Source organism: Medicago truncatula, chromosome 3 (assembly GCF_003473485.1).
Source record: "Medicago truncatula cultivar Jemalong A17 chromosome 3, MtrunA17r5.0-ANR, whole genome shotgun sequence".
NCBI lineage: Eukaryota > Viridiplantae > Streptophyta > Magnoliopsida > Fabales > Fabaceae > Medicago > Medicago truncatula.
The window spans coordinates 28,994,353-29,007,820 of NC_053044.1; the positions used below are offsets into that span (position 1 = coordinate 28,994,353).

The window sequence follows — 13,468 nt, forward strand, 5'->3', positions numbered from 1 at the left end:
TTTTTTCTTTCAAACTCGCACATATGCATACCTTGTTTTTTAAATGGAACGAGGTAAAACGGTGAATTCCTTATAATCTAACCTTACATCTCTCCATGAAACGCACAAAACCTGATTATTATTTAATTTCTAGAACATTTTTATTTTGGTCTAATTTTTTTTATCCATTTTTGTGCAGGGTTCAATGATTTGACAAAATGGGACTTGAAGACCATAAAGAAACATTGAAGATTTACCAAGATAACAATAATTGTATCCATAAGAAAATTGAAAAATTGTACCAACCATTTAATGTTGGTTAACTTTTCTAAGTTTTATTATTAATTGAAAAAAATTATTACAACTTGTTTCATTGTTTTTAAGTTTAATATGATGTTTTAGAGATTAAATTGTGAGAGTTAACTTAAAATCAGAAATTTGGAGAATCGTTCCACGATGGAGAAGCATCGCGCCACGATTATTGAAGCAAGATTACTGGGAAGCTACTGGAAATTTCGTGCCACGATGGTCGCGCTGAAGATAAAAATAAAACGTATTTTTCAGTTAGATTTGTTTCAGTTTTTTAAGGGTTTACTTTCCACTGTAAATATAAGCCTTGTATCAGATGATAAAGTGTGTAGAAAAATAGGGTTTGGAAACCAACATTCAAACTAGGGTTTATAGAGAATTTCTCTTGGCAACAACTCTAGGGTTGGGATTGTTTTGATTCACCTTGAACAAAACACTATTAGGATTGAGTCTCTTGGTCACGGGAAGAGGCTGGGACTTGGGTAGAATTAGGTTTGAAGACTGATTCTTGTTACTCAATTTCTCTTTGTAAAGAAACTCATATCATTATAGTGGATCGAAGAGCTGCTCTCCCCCCCAAACTAAGTCATCATTAGACCGAACTGGGTAAACAAATATCTTGTGTTCTCTCTCTCTCTCTCTCTCTTCCTTTTATCTCTTACTGTTTTGTTTGGATTATTTGCTACCCGCTTGATTTGATTACTTGGTATTAATTTGCTCCACGCATCAAGTTTTTATTGGTGTGGTTTTCTCAACGAATTCACAACAATTGGCGCCCACCATGGGGCAAAGGTCAAATCAATAACCAGGTATCATGGGTTCAAAGTGGGATATTGAAAAGTTTACCGGTAGTAACGACTTCGGGTTGTGAAAGGTAAATATGAGAGCAATTCTAATTCAACAAAAGTGTGTTGAAGCATTGAAGGGAGAAGCACAGATGGCTGCACATCTGACACCTGCTGAGAAGACAAAGATGAATGATAAAGCGCTCAGCGCTATCATTCTGTGTCTTGGGGATAAGGTGTTGAGAGAAGTATCAAGAGAGGCTACTGTTGTGTCTATGTGGAATAAGCTTGATTCATTATACATGACCAAGTCTTTGGCACATAGACAGTGTCTGAAACAATAACTCTACTTTTACCGAATGGTGGAGTCAAAACCTATAATGGAGCAACTGACGGAGTTCAATAAGATTATTGATGATTTGGCGAACATAGATGTTAATCTGGAAGACGAGGATAAAGCCTTACACCTACTGTGTGCTTTACCTAGGTCCTTTGAGAATTTCAAGGATACTATGCTTTATGGCAAAGAGGGCACTATCACTTTGGAGGAAGTTCAAGCAGCTTTGAGAACCAAAGAGTTAACCAAATTCAAAGAGTTGAAGGTTGATGATAGTGGAGAAGGCTTGAATGTCTCAAGGGGTAGAAGTCAGAACAGAGGAAAAGGGAAAGGCAAGAATTCCAGGTCAAAGTCTAGGTCGAAGGGTGATGGCAATAAAACACAGTACAAATGTTTTATTTGTCATAATCCAGGTCACTTCAAGAAGGATTGTCCGGAGAGGAAGGATAATGGAGGTGGTAATCCATCCGTTCAGATTGCAAGTAAAGATGAGGGTTATAAGAGTGCTGGAGCACTAACTGTGACAAGTTGGGAACCTGAAAAGGGCTGGGTCTTGGACTCTGGGTGCTCTTATCACATCTGTCCGAGAAAGGAGTACTTTGAAACGTTAGAGCTAGGAGAAGGTGGAGTAGTTCGCCTTGGCAACAATAAAGCTTGTAAAATTCAAGGTATTGGTACTATCCGTCTCAAAATGTTTGATGATCGTGATTTCCTTTTGAAGGATGTGAGGTATATTCCTGAACTTAGGGGAAATTTAATATCCATAAGCATGTTTGATGGTCTAGGCTATTGCACTAGAATTGAACGTGGTGTGATGAGAATTTCTCATGGTGCATTGGTTATAGCTAAAGGGTCTAAAATACATGGTTTATATATTTTAGAAGGTTCCACCGTAATAGCTCATGCATCGGTTGCTAGTGTTGACACTCTAGACGTAACTAAACTATGGCATTTGAGGTTAGGTCATGTCAGTGAAAGGGGTTTGGTTGAGCTAGCTAAGCAAGGTTTGCAAGGGAATGAAAAATTGAACAAGCTAGATTTCTGTGATAACTACACATTAGGCAAACAACACAAGGTGAAGTTTGGAGTGGGTGTACATAAATCTAGTAGGCCTTTTGAGTATGTTCATTCGGATCTTTGGGGTCCAGCATCAGTCAAGACTCATGGGGGAGGTTCATATTTCATGTCTATCATTGATGATTATTCTAGAAGAGTATGGGTTTACATTCTGAAGAATAAAAGTGATGCTTTTGAAAAATTCAAAGAATGGGATACACTTGTAGAAAATCAGATTGGAACTAAACTGAAAGTGTTGAGAACTGACAATGGCCTGGAGTTTGTTTCAGAGCAGTTTAATGAGTTTTGCAGGAAGAAAGGTATAAAGAGGCATAGAACCGTGGCATACACACCTCAACAGAATGGTCTTGCTGAAAGAATGAACAGGACTTTGTTGGAGCGTGTGAGGTGTATGCTGTTGGGAGCTGGATTGTCCAAGAGTTTCTGGGGAGAGGCTGTTAGTATTGCAGCATATTTGATTAACAGATGTCCATCAACAGGGATAGATCTCAAGACACCTATGGAGGTTTGGAGTGGGAGACCGGTAGACTACTCTAACTTGAAAGTTTTCGGAGCTTTAGCGTTTGCTCATGTCAGACAAGACAAACTTGATGCTAGAACTGTGAAGTGTATTTTCATGGGTTATCCTGAAGGTGTGAAAGGTTACAAACTGTGGAAGATGGAACCTGGAGGATCAAAATTTATTATAAGCAGGGATGTTACTTTTGATGAGACCCGTATGGGGATGAAGTGCAAAGACCTGGATACAAGCTCGGAAACGGGGATAGAGAAAATTCAGTTTGAGGTGGAGCCTAACACTGATGAAAGGGAAGAGGAGGATCAGACTCCAGTACCTGATGAGAGTGAAGGCCAAGAGATAGTTAATCCTGACTATCAGCTAGCAAGAGATAGGGCAAGGAGACATATCAATCCACCTGATAGATACGGTTATGCTGACCTTATTTGTTATGCTTTGAATGCGGCTGAAGAATTGCAAGACTCGGAACCAAAGAACTTCAGGGAAGCATTAGAAAGCAATGAAAACAAGGACTGGCTGAAGGCAATGAATGAGGAAATGCTTTCATTGGAGAAGAACCAGACTTGGAAACTTGTTTCATTACCTAAGAATCAAAGGGTAGTGGGAAGCAAGTGGGTTGTTAAGAAGAAAGAAGGTATACCAGGGGTCGAAGCACCAAGGTATAAGGCAAGACTTGTAGCAAAGGGTTTTACTCAGGTGGAAGGGATTGATTACAATGAAATCTTTTCACCGGTGGTAAAACATTGTTCTATAAGGGTACTTATGGCGATTGTTAACATGTATGATCTTGAGTTAGAACAGATGGATGTGAAGACCGCATTTCTACATGGAGAGTTGGAAGAAACTATCTATATGCAACAACCAGAAGGTTTTGTATAAGACAATACAAAAGTGTGTTTGTTGAAGAAATCTTTGTATGGGTTGAAACAAAGTCCAAGGCAGTGGTATCGTCGGTTTGATGATTTCCTAGTAAAGGCTGGTTTTGTGAGAAGCAACTATGACAGTTGTGTTTACATGATGAGGAGGAATGAGAAATTCATTCTCTATCTTCTCCTTTATGTAGATGATATTCTTATGGCAAGTTCTGACAGGCAAGAGATTCAGAAGCTCAAGGAAAGATTGAATGATGAATTTGAGATGAAGGATCTTGGTAATGCAAAGAAGATACTTGGTATGGATATCATAAGGGACCGGAACAAAGGTGAGTTGTTCTTATCTCAGCAGGGGTACTTGAGGAAAGTGGTGGAGCGGTTCAGAATGAAAGATTCTAAAGTCGTTAGCACTCCTCTTGGTCATCACACTAAGCTATCTATAAAGCAGTGTCCTCAATCTGATGAAGAGAAAAGCAAGATGGAGGGTACTCCCTATGCAAGTGGGGTTGGAAGCATTATGTATGGTATGGTTTGTAGTAGACCGGACTTATCCTACGCAATCAGTGTGATAAGTCGGTTTATGGCAAATCCGAGTCAAGTGCACTGGCAAGCTTTGAAGTGGGTTCTGAGATATTTGAATGGATCTTTGAAAGGTGGTCTAAGGTATACAAGGTCACAACCAGGTAGGGATACTTTGGAGGGATATGTGGATGCGGACTATGCAGGTAACGTAGACACTAGAAAATCTTTGTCAGGTTTTGTGTTTACATTGTTCGGTACAACGGTAACTTGGAAGGCAAATCAACAGTCAGTTGTAGCTCTTTCAACAACTCAAGCGGAGTACATAGCCCTTATTGAAGGGGTCAAGGAAGCCATATGGTTGAAAGGTATGATTGGAGAAATGGGGATTAGTCAAGGGTGTGTGAAGATACATTGTGATAGCCAAAGTGCCATTCATTTGGCAAATCATCAGATATATCATGAAAGGACAAAGCACATTGACATTCGTTTGCACTTCGTCAGAGACATGATTGAGACAAAGGAGATCATGGTAGAGAAAGTGGCATCGGAAGACAATCCAGTAGACATGTTCACCAAATCATTACCAAGATCAAGGTTCAAGCATTGCTTGGACTTGATAAACTTCATTGAAGCATAGATGAAGGATTGGAGAGAGCAGCAAAGTGATTGATGGTTAAATTGGCATCATCACTGATTTGAAGTCAAGGTGGAGAATTGTGAGAGTTAACTTAAAATCAGAAATCTGGAGAATCGTGCCACGATGGAGAAGCATCGCGCCACGATTGTTGAAGCAAGATTCCTGGGAAGCTACTGGAAATTTCGTGCCACGATGGTCGCGCTGAAGATAAAAATAAAACGTATTTTTCAGTTAGATTTATTTCAGTTTTTTAAAGGTTTACTTTCCACTATAAATATAAGCCTTGTATCATATGATAAAGTGTGTAGAAAAACAGGGTTTAGAAACCAACATTCAAACTAGGGTTTATAGAGAATTTCTCTTGGCAACAACTCTAGGGTTGGGATTGTTTTGATTCACCTTGAACAAAACACTATTAGGATTGAGTCTTTTGGTCACGGGAAGAGGCTGGGACTTGGGTAGAATTAGGTTTGAAGACTGATTCTTGTTACTCAATTTCTCTTTGTAAAGAAACTCATATCATTATAGTGGATCGGAGAGCTGCTCTCTCCCCCAGACTAGGTCATCATTAGACCGAACTGGGTAAACAAATATCTTGTGTTCTTTCTCTCTCTCTCTCTCTCTCTCTCTCTCTCTCTCTCTCTCTCTCTCTCTTCCTTTTATCTCTTGCTGTTTTGTTTGGATTATTTGCTACTCGCTTGATTTGATTACTTGGTATTAATTTGCTCCACGCATCAAGTTTTTATTGGTGTGGTTTTCTCAACGAATTCACAACATAAATCTTAAAGAAAAAACTACGAACATATAATTACATATATTTCATAAATTTGAATGATTAAAATTCAATTAAAAAAATATTAAAATAATATTTACACTACCTATATCTAGAGTTTTTACATTGTCAATGAATCCTATTTGTTACATCATTAAAAATATTTGTCTTTAATCATACCTACTACTAAAGTCACATATATGATTTCTATCTGATTGGTTGACAATCTTAAACTTTATACACGGATAGTGTATCAAATTAAGCTCTAATGATTAAAAGTTCCTTTTTTTTTTCATATGTTATAGATATGATCATTAAGATAACATAACATTGATATATGTTCAGATTATAAATTGAAATTTCAAACAATTACCAAAGGTATTTCCTAGTTTAAAGAAATCACGAACCTATATATAATTAGAATGATGAAATATCAACGAGACAAAACAATATTTCTTAATATTAGATCAATTCAACAAGTTAAAATAACGTTTAACACATATTCGTGACAGACATAATTAGACTTGAAAGGGTTTTTAAACCAGACGTCGGTGATGAAGAAATTAACATGACAACCAACGTTTTAAGCAATACAACTACCCACCACCTCATAGATGGCGGTGGCTGCAGAATACTGTATAAGACGGAGGACCAACCCTTGAAAGGTTTCAAAAAATCCATTGTTCCTAGATCCGGAAGATTGGAAGAAGGGTAAATATTAGGAGTTGAAAGAGAGCCACTTGGGGCGGTGAAAGGCCACATGAGGTATTCAAGTTGATTGCCACCTACGGACGAGTGGAGGTGGTGCGACGGTGACGCAAGCACACCACCCACACAAGAATCTACATGTTTGTGGAGATCTTTTGGATGTTGGGGAGAATAAGAAGGGTGGTTTTTGGTGTGATACGGCGGTGGGTAAGGATGGAGAGAAAGAAGAGAGAGAAGAGAGAAGTGATTAATGATCTTTCAAAATACGCATACCATGAGAAACATTTGAGTTAAGTATTTGACCAATAGGAATTTAATGATCTTGTTCACTAATTTCTTATATAAAAACATCACGTAGAGAACGATTTTGTTTGTTTGAAATTGAAATATACATGGTTTGAGTTTTTTTAATTATGGAAAATAATAACACATGAGGAGTTAGCTCAACAATAAGAAATTTTTATAGCTTTAAGGCTGAAGTTTAAACCCCATATACGAAAACTTTAAATGGATGTTACAGCCACCATTATAGACCCTTTCAAAAGAAACCCACCACTATAGACAATACTTACCCAAATTAAATTTTTAAAAGAAAATAAAAAAATTAGTTTTGTTAAAATTTATAGATAGATTTGTAGAATTTCTATAAATTTCATCTTATTAAAAAAAATATTTTATTTTTAAAAATATATTTAATTGGAATTATATTTTTTAAAAAGTAGTACATTTTCTATTTTATAGTACTTTAAAAACTATTAATATTTACATGATGAGAAACTAAAAAAAATACATCGCAAAGATTATAATATTAACTAACAATATCCTTTCAGATAACCGAACAATGAATTAGTAAGAGATATCACAATCCGTCTATCTTCGATGATTAAATGATATACTATAACTAACAAGATTAACATGACAAAATGTGGGAACAGAATAAAAAAAAATTTACTTTGAAAAGAATTTCGAGTACATTGTATTCTTACAATTTTTTATAGTTAGAATTCATTATCTTTATTATAAGTTTGACCAAGAATATTGAAGGTCAAAACATTTCCCTTTTATATAAGAATAATAAGGAATAAAATATGAAATCAATAACAAGACTTTTTTAACATTAAAAATAAACAAAAAATTTAAAGATTTACTAAAAAAATCGTAACAGGTTTTGCATATAAATTAAGGCATACTTGCAGAGACCAATCATTCTAAAGATCCACAAAAACATCATACACATACAAATATTTAAATTAAAATGTTGAGGAAGGAAATTATTTCTCTTTCTATGCTTGTGATGGTTTTAGGCATGCTAGTAGCAACATTAGATGCACGCCAAATTGATGACGTGAGCTGCCCTTCTGCTCTCTTTTCCTTGTTGCCATGTCTGCCTTTTTTGCAGGGAGTTGGCCCTGCTACACCAACTAGTTATTGTTGTGCAGGAGCAAATGATTTAAATCAAAAGGCTAACACCACTCAAATTCGGAGGGATGTGTGCAATTGTCTCAAACCGGCTGCATCAAGATTCGGAGTTAATCCAGATAGATCAAAACAACTACCAACTCTTTGCAACATTACTCTCAATGTTCCTTTTGATCCAAGCGTCGATTGCAACAAGTAAGTTTTTCTTTCAAACTCACACATATGCATACCTTGTTTTTGAAATGTTTAAAGTTAGTTAATAATTGTTTTTTAAATGGAACGAGGTAAAACAGTGAATTCCTTATAATCTAACCTTACATCTCTCCATGAAACGCACAAAACCTGATTATTATTTAATTTCTAGAACATTTTTAGTTTGGTCTAATTTATTTTTTTTCATTTTTGTGCAGGGTTCAATGATTCGACAAAATGGGACTTGAAGACCATAAAGAAACATTGAAGATTTACCAAGATAACAATAATTGTATCCATAAGAAAATTGAAAAATTGTACCAACCATTTAATGTTGGTTAACTTTTCTGAGATTTATTATTCATTGAATAAAAATTATTACAACTTGTTTCATTGTTTTTAAGTTTAATATGATGTTTTAGAGATTAAATCGTACTGGAAAAAAAAAACTATGAACATATAATTACATATATTTCATAAATTTAATTGATAATAATTCAATTAAAAAATATTAAAATAATATTTACACTACCTATATCAAGAGTTTTTACATTGTCAATGAATCCTATTTGTTACATCATTAAAAATATTTGTCTTTAATCATATCTACTACTAAAGTCACATATATGATTTCTATGTGATTGATTGACAATCTTAAACTTTATACACCGATAGTGTATCAAATTAAGCTCTAATGATTAAATTTTTTTTTTTTTTTGACGGGTGATTAAAAGTTCTTGTTTAGTATAGATAACCTTAATTAAAATTATTATTTTTCTAACTCTTTATCATGTCATTTTATTTTAACATTTTATATGAGGCTTAAAATATAGGTCAAGTTGTCTTGCCAAACAACAGGGACATAAATATTTAAATCATCTATATGTTATAGATATGATCATTAAGATAACATAACATTGATATATGTTCGGATTATAAATTGAAATTTTAAACCATTACCAAAGGTATCTCCTAATTTAAAGAAATCACAAACCTATATATAATTAAAATGATGAAATATTAATGAGACAAAACAATATTTCTTAATATTAGATCAATTCAATAAGTTAAAGTAACGTTTAATACATATTCGTGATCGACATAATTAAACTTGAGGTAGGTGCTAGCTCAGTTTGTAAGAGTAAGTCTTGTAATCTTAAGGTGCTGAGGTCCAACCCCCTCGAGGAAAGTTTTAATGACCATAATTTCCATTGTAATTAATGAAATGTACATGTCCGTAATTTGAAATATTTGTTTTGAATCAAATTTTATTTATCTATAATTGAACTTGTAGACATCTGCAATAAAACAATGTCCATTTCTCGAAAATCTTTTTTTTTTTATAAGTGATGGGATAAAACCGCAAGTGTATGGTTCTACCGAAGTAGTAAAAAGATGAGTATCGTTTCGACAGGGAGTTATCGATTCAATTAACTTTCAACAATGATTAGATGAGAGTTTGAGATTATAAAGTTTGAATTTTTAATTTAAAAGAAAATAATAATAATAATAATAATAAAAGGAGCATTGGGATTATTGGTTCATCCTAACGACAAATCCTTCACAAACCAAAACCTTAAACCTAGAACTTTATGTTAGACCTAATTTCTAAAGACCGGTTTCCCTTTAGCCCCTCACTTTTCCTTTCAGTCTAGTGAGAGTTTTCTTCTAGCAATCAAACCTATTTCGCTGATTTGATTACTAGAAGAAGCTTTTAAGGTTTGAAACTACTAATGTCTCAAGCATTGCAAAAACTATTTCGCTGCCTTTGAAATCCTTGTCTAAATTCACTTGTTCGAATATCAAGACTCCGCTCTCGTTTTATGAATTGATATTTGAGATGATGGATTAACAATTATCAAACCCTCCACTTTCGCTTCTACAATTTGATAATGGTTAATTCATGTTAAAACGGTGAATTTAGATTCGAAACTACGGTTACATAAGATTAGGGTTAAAGCTTGGTTTGATTAGGATTATGTCATTAGACTTATCCAACAATCCCAAGACAAGAGAAGAGTCTACTCACTAACGTTCATTGTAGACATAGAAGAGAAGAAGAAGAAGAAGAACATAAAAGTAAATAACAATAAAATAAAGATGAACTTTTATTCCAAGAACAAAAGATGAATTGTTGTGATACCTAGCTACTCTTTTAGGTCAAAATAGGTAGCTTGTTTCCGAAGCAAAAGGGTATAATGGGACGCGCCACTTTTATATTTTGGTATGAGATCTTCATATTTTTGGCATGAATCTTTGCACAATATATTTTTGCATGAGATCTTTATATTTTTGGCATGAATAAGCTCCAATTCTCCTTTCTTTTGCTTCAAGACTCCATCTTTCAAATATTTGTTCCTAAAATAAAATAACTTGCAATTGAAGTAAAATAGTTCTAGAAGGAAATAAAAACATATTGAATCTAGTTAAAATAAACTTAAATATTAAATAAAAGACACTAACTATTGACTAATTATTGACTCATCAATAAGCCAAGAGCAAAATTACATAAAAAAAAATAGCGTCCAACTAAGCTGAAATAAATAAATTCAGAAGGAAAATAATTAGAGCTAACAATGTATAAAACACAACATACAAGAGATTCAGAAGCATTCATAATCATTCAGAAAAATTAAATTTAAACAAAAATGAAAAAGTGCAGAAACAACTTTGACAGATAAAACTAAACAAGCTTAAATAGGTGTGCAACTAAGGTTGGGCTTGTCTTTGAATCATCTCCATCATCTGTTGCATCATTCTCTGAGTTTCATATGCCTTTCTATTCATTTCTTGCTTAAACTATTCATTACTCTTCAGCAGATTCTCTTCTCTGACCCTTGCTTCTTCCAACTCGGCATCTGTGGACATCTTATACTCAAGCAAGAGTAGCTTCTGATTGAGAACTTCCTTTCTCAATTGCTTGTTCTCCCTTTCAAGTTCTGCATTCTTTTGCAACAACTCCATTTCAGTGGAAGCAGACTTGAAGTTTACCTTCTGGAGAAAGGTTAGATCTAAATCTCTTGGATGCACTCCAGCAGGAATGAAATTTGTTTGATTTCTTTCTCTTAGACATAGAGGAGTCTGCACCCAAGTTCTTAGAACTTTCACCTTCTTCAGATCCTGGTCAATCCCTTTGAGCCAGTTCTGGAACTTCAGCTGAGCAGCATCTTGAGCTTCAGTGCAAGTCTTCTGAAGAGCAGTAAGAACATAATTTACTCTCTCCTTCAGCCTATTCCATTGCTTTTCATAATTATCCTTGTGAATCAGCTCTTCTCTAGCCTGAATCAAGCTGGTCAACTCCTTATAAATATTCTCACACACATCTGCCAATAGTGTAGATACTAGAAGAATGGTTGGTGGTGAGGGTATGTGTGATTTTGTAGGGGCACAAGGTTGAATGACTAAACTCACTAACCAAACTCAAATCTCGAAACTGCTCAATCAATTCCAACTCTTTAACCATCAAAGCAGACATATGCAAAGTCTTTCTACTCAAAGCATCAGCAACAACATTAGCCTTCCCAGGATGATAACTCAATTGAAAATCGAAATCCTTAAGATATTCAAACCATCTTCTTTGTCTCATATTCAACTCTTTCTGATCAAACAAGTACTTCAAGCTCTTGTGGTCACTGAACACCTCAAACTTAGAACCATACAGATAATGCATACACAACGACTGCCAATTCCAAATCATGAGTCGGATAATTCTTCTCATGCACCTTCAACTGCCTCAAAGCATAAGCCACAAACTAACGATTCTGCATAAGTACACCACCAAGACCCATCTTAGAAGCATCACAATACACAACAAACGATTCCTTCGGATTTGGCAAAATCAACACTGGAGCCGAAGTCAACCTCTTCTTCAACTCTTGGAAACTCTTCTCGCACTTAGCATCCCAAACATAAGCTTGTCCTTTCTGAGTCAACTGCGTCAATGGCAACGCCAACTTAGAGAATCCCTCAATGAACCTCCGATAATAACCTGCTAAACCAAGAAAACTTCTAATCTCAAAAACAGACTTAGGAGATTCCCACTGCAACACTGCATCAACTTTCGAAGGATCCACATAAATACCACCCTGAGAAATCACATGACCAAGGAAACTCACTTCCTTCAACCAAAACTCACACTTAGACAACTTAGCACATAACTGGTTCTCCTTCAAGACTTGCAACATAATCCTCAAATGCTCAGCATGCTCCTTCTCAGATTTTGAATACACCAAAATATCATCTATAAACACCACCACAAAACGGTCCAGATAAGGATGAAATATTCTATTCATATATTCCATGAAGACACCTGGCGAATTAGATACTCCGAATGGCATCACAGAATACTCATAGTGTCCATACCTTGTTTGGAACGCGGTTTTGGATATATCATCTGCTTTCACTCTAATCTGATGATATCCTGATCTCAAATCAATGTTACTAAACACCTCTGCACCAACCAGCTGATCCATCAAATCATCAATCCTTAGAAGCGGATATCGATTCTTAATCGTCACTTTGTTCAACTGCCGATAATCCACACACAATCTCATGCTTCCATCTTTCTTCTTAACCAACAACACTGGAGCACCCCATGGAGAAACACTCGGCCTGATAAACTGCTTCTCAAGCAACTCTTTGAAACTTCACACACTTTGAAACCATAGCATCTTCAGCATTGATGTACGGACAAAACCTTGAAAGCTCCTCAAACTTTTCTGCATACGTAGCTACAGATATGCTTCCTTGTTTCAAGTTCAGAAACTCAACCTCCTTCCTGGTCCTCAAATCTTCAGGGAAATACTTCCTCAAGAACTCAGCTTTGAACTTCGCCCAGGTCACAACTTCTCCTCCCAACTCAAGTCTTCCTTTGGCATTAGTCCACCAATGTTCGGCCTCCTCAGCAAGCATATGAGTCGCCAATCTGACCTTTTGGTCATCACTCGTCACCATAGCACGGAATATCCTCTCTATGCCCTGCACCCAAGTATGAGCTCCCTCCGGATTGAACCTTCCCTTGAACGTCGACGGATTGTTCCCCAAGAACCGATCGAGCCTCCGCTCCTCAGCTTCCCCTTCGTTCCGACGACTAGCCACCACATTCTCATTCGACTGAGCCAACACCTGAGCCATCGCCGCTAAGGCCTGTGCAATCGCACCATCATCTCTGCCTCCTGCATCTCAGCACTACACAAACCAACTAACCGATAAGAACAACAGCACAACAAAGCAAATGCCGAAGGTACTATGCTACCATTCATGCACAACATGAAAATGTAACGAGTATTAGTCCAGACAAGACTGACCACGACTTTGATACCAACTTGTAACACCCTATTTCT

General features: G+C 35.9%; 1 protein-coding gene across 1 annotated transcript; it reads left to right on the forward strand.

The window, feature by feature from the left end:
* The first annotated feature begins 7,770 nt into the window (after positions 1-7,770).
* Positions 7,771-8,354, forward strand: LOC25490894 (non-specific lipid-transfer protein). The gene is made up of 3 exons (XM_024778880.2): positions 7,771-7,860; positions 7,915-8,129; positions 8,345-8,354. The coding sequence occupies exons 1-3, from the start codon at positions 7,771-7,773 to the stop codon at positions 8,352-8,354; spliced, it is 315 nt and encodes a 104-aa protein (XP_024634648.2).
* Positions 8,355-13,468: the final 5,114 nt, after the last annotated feature.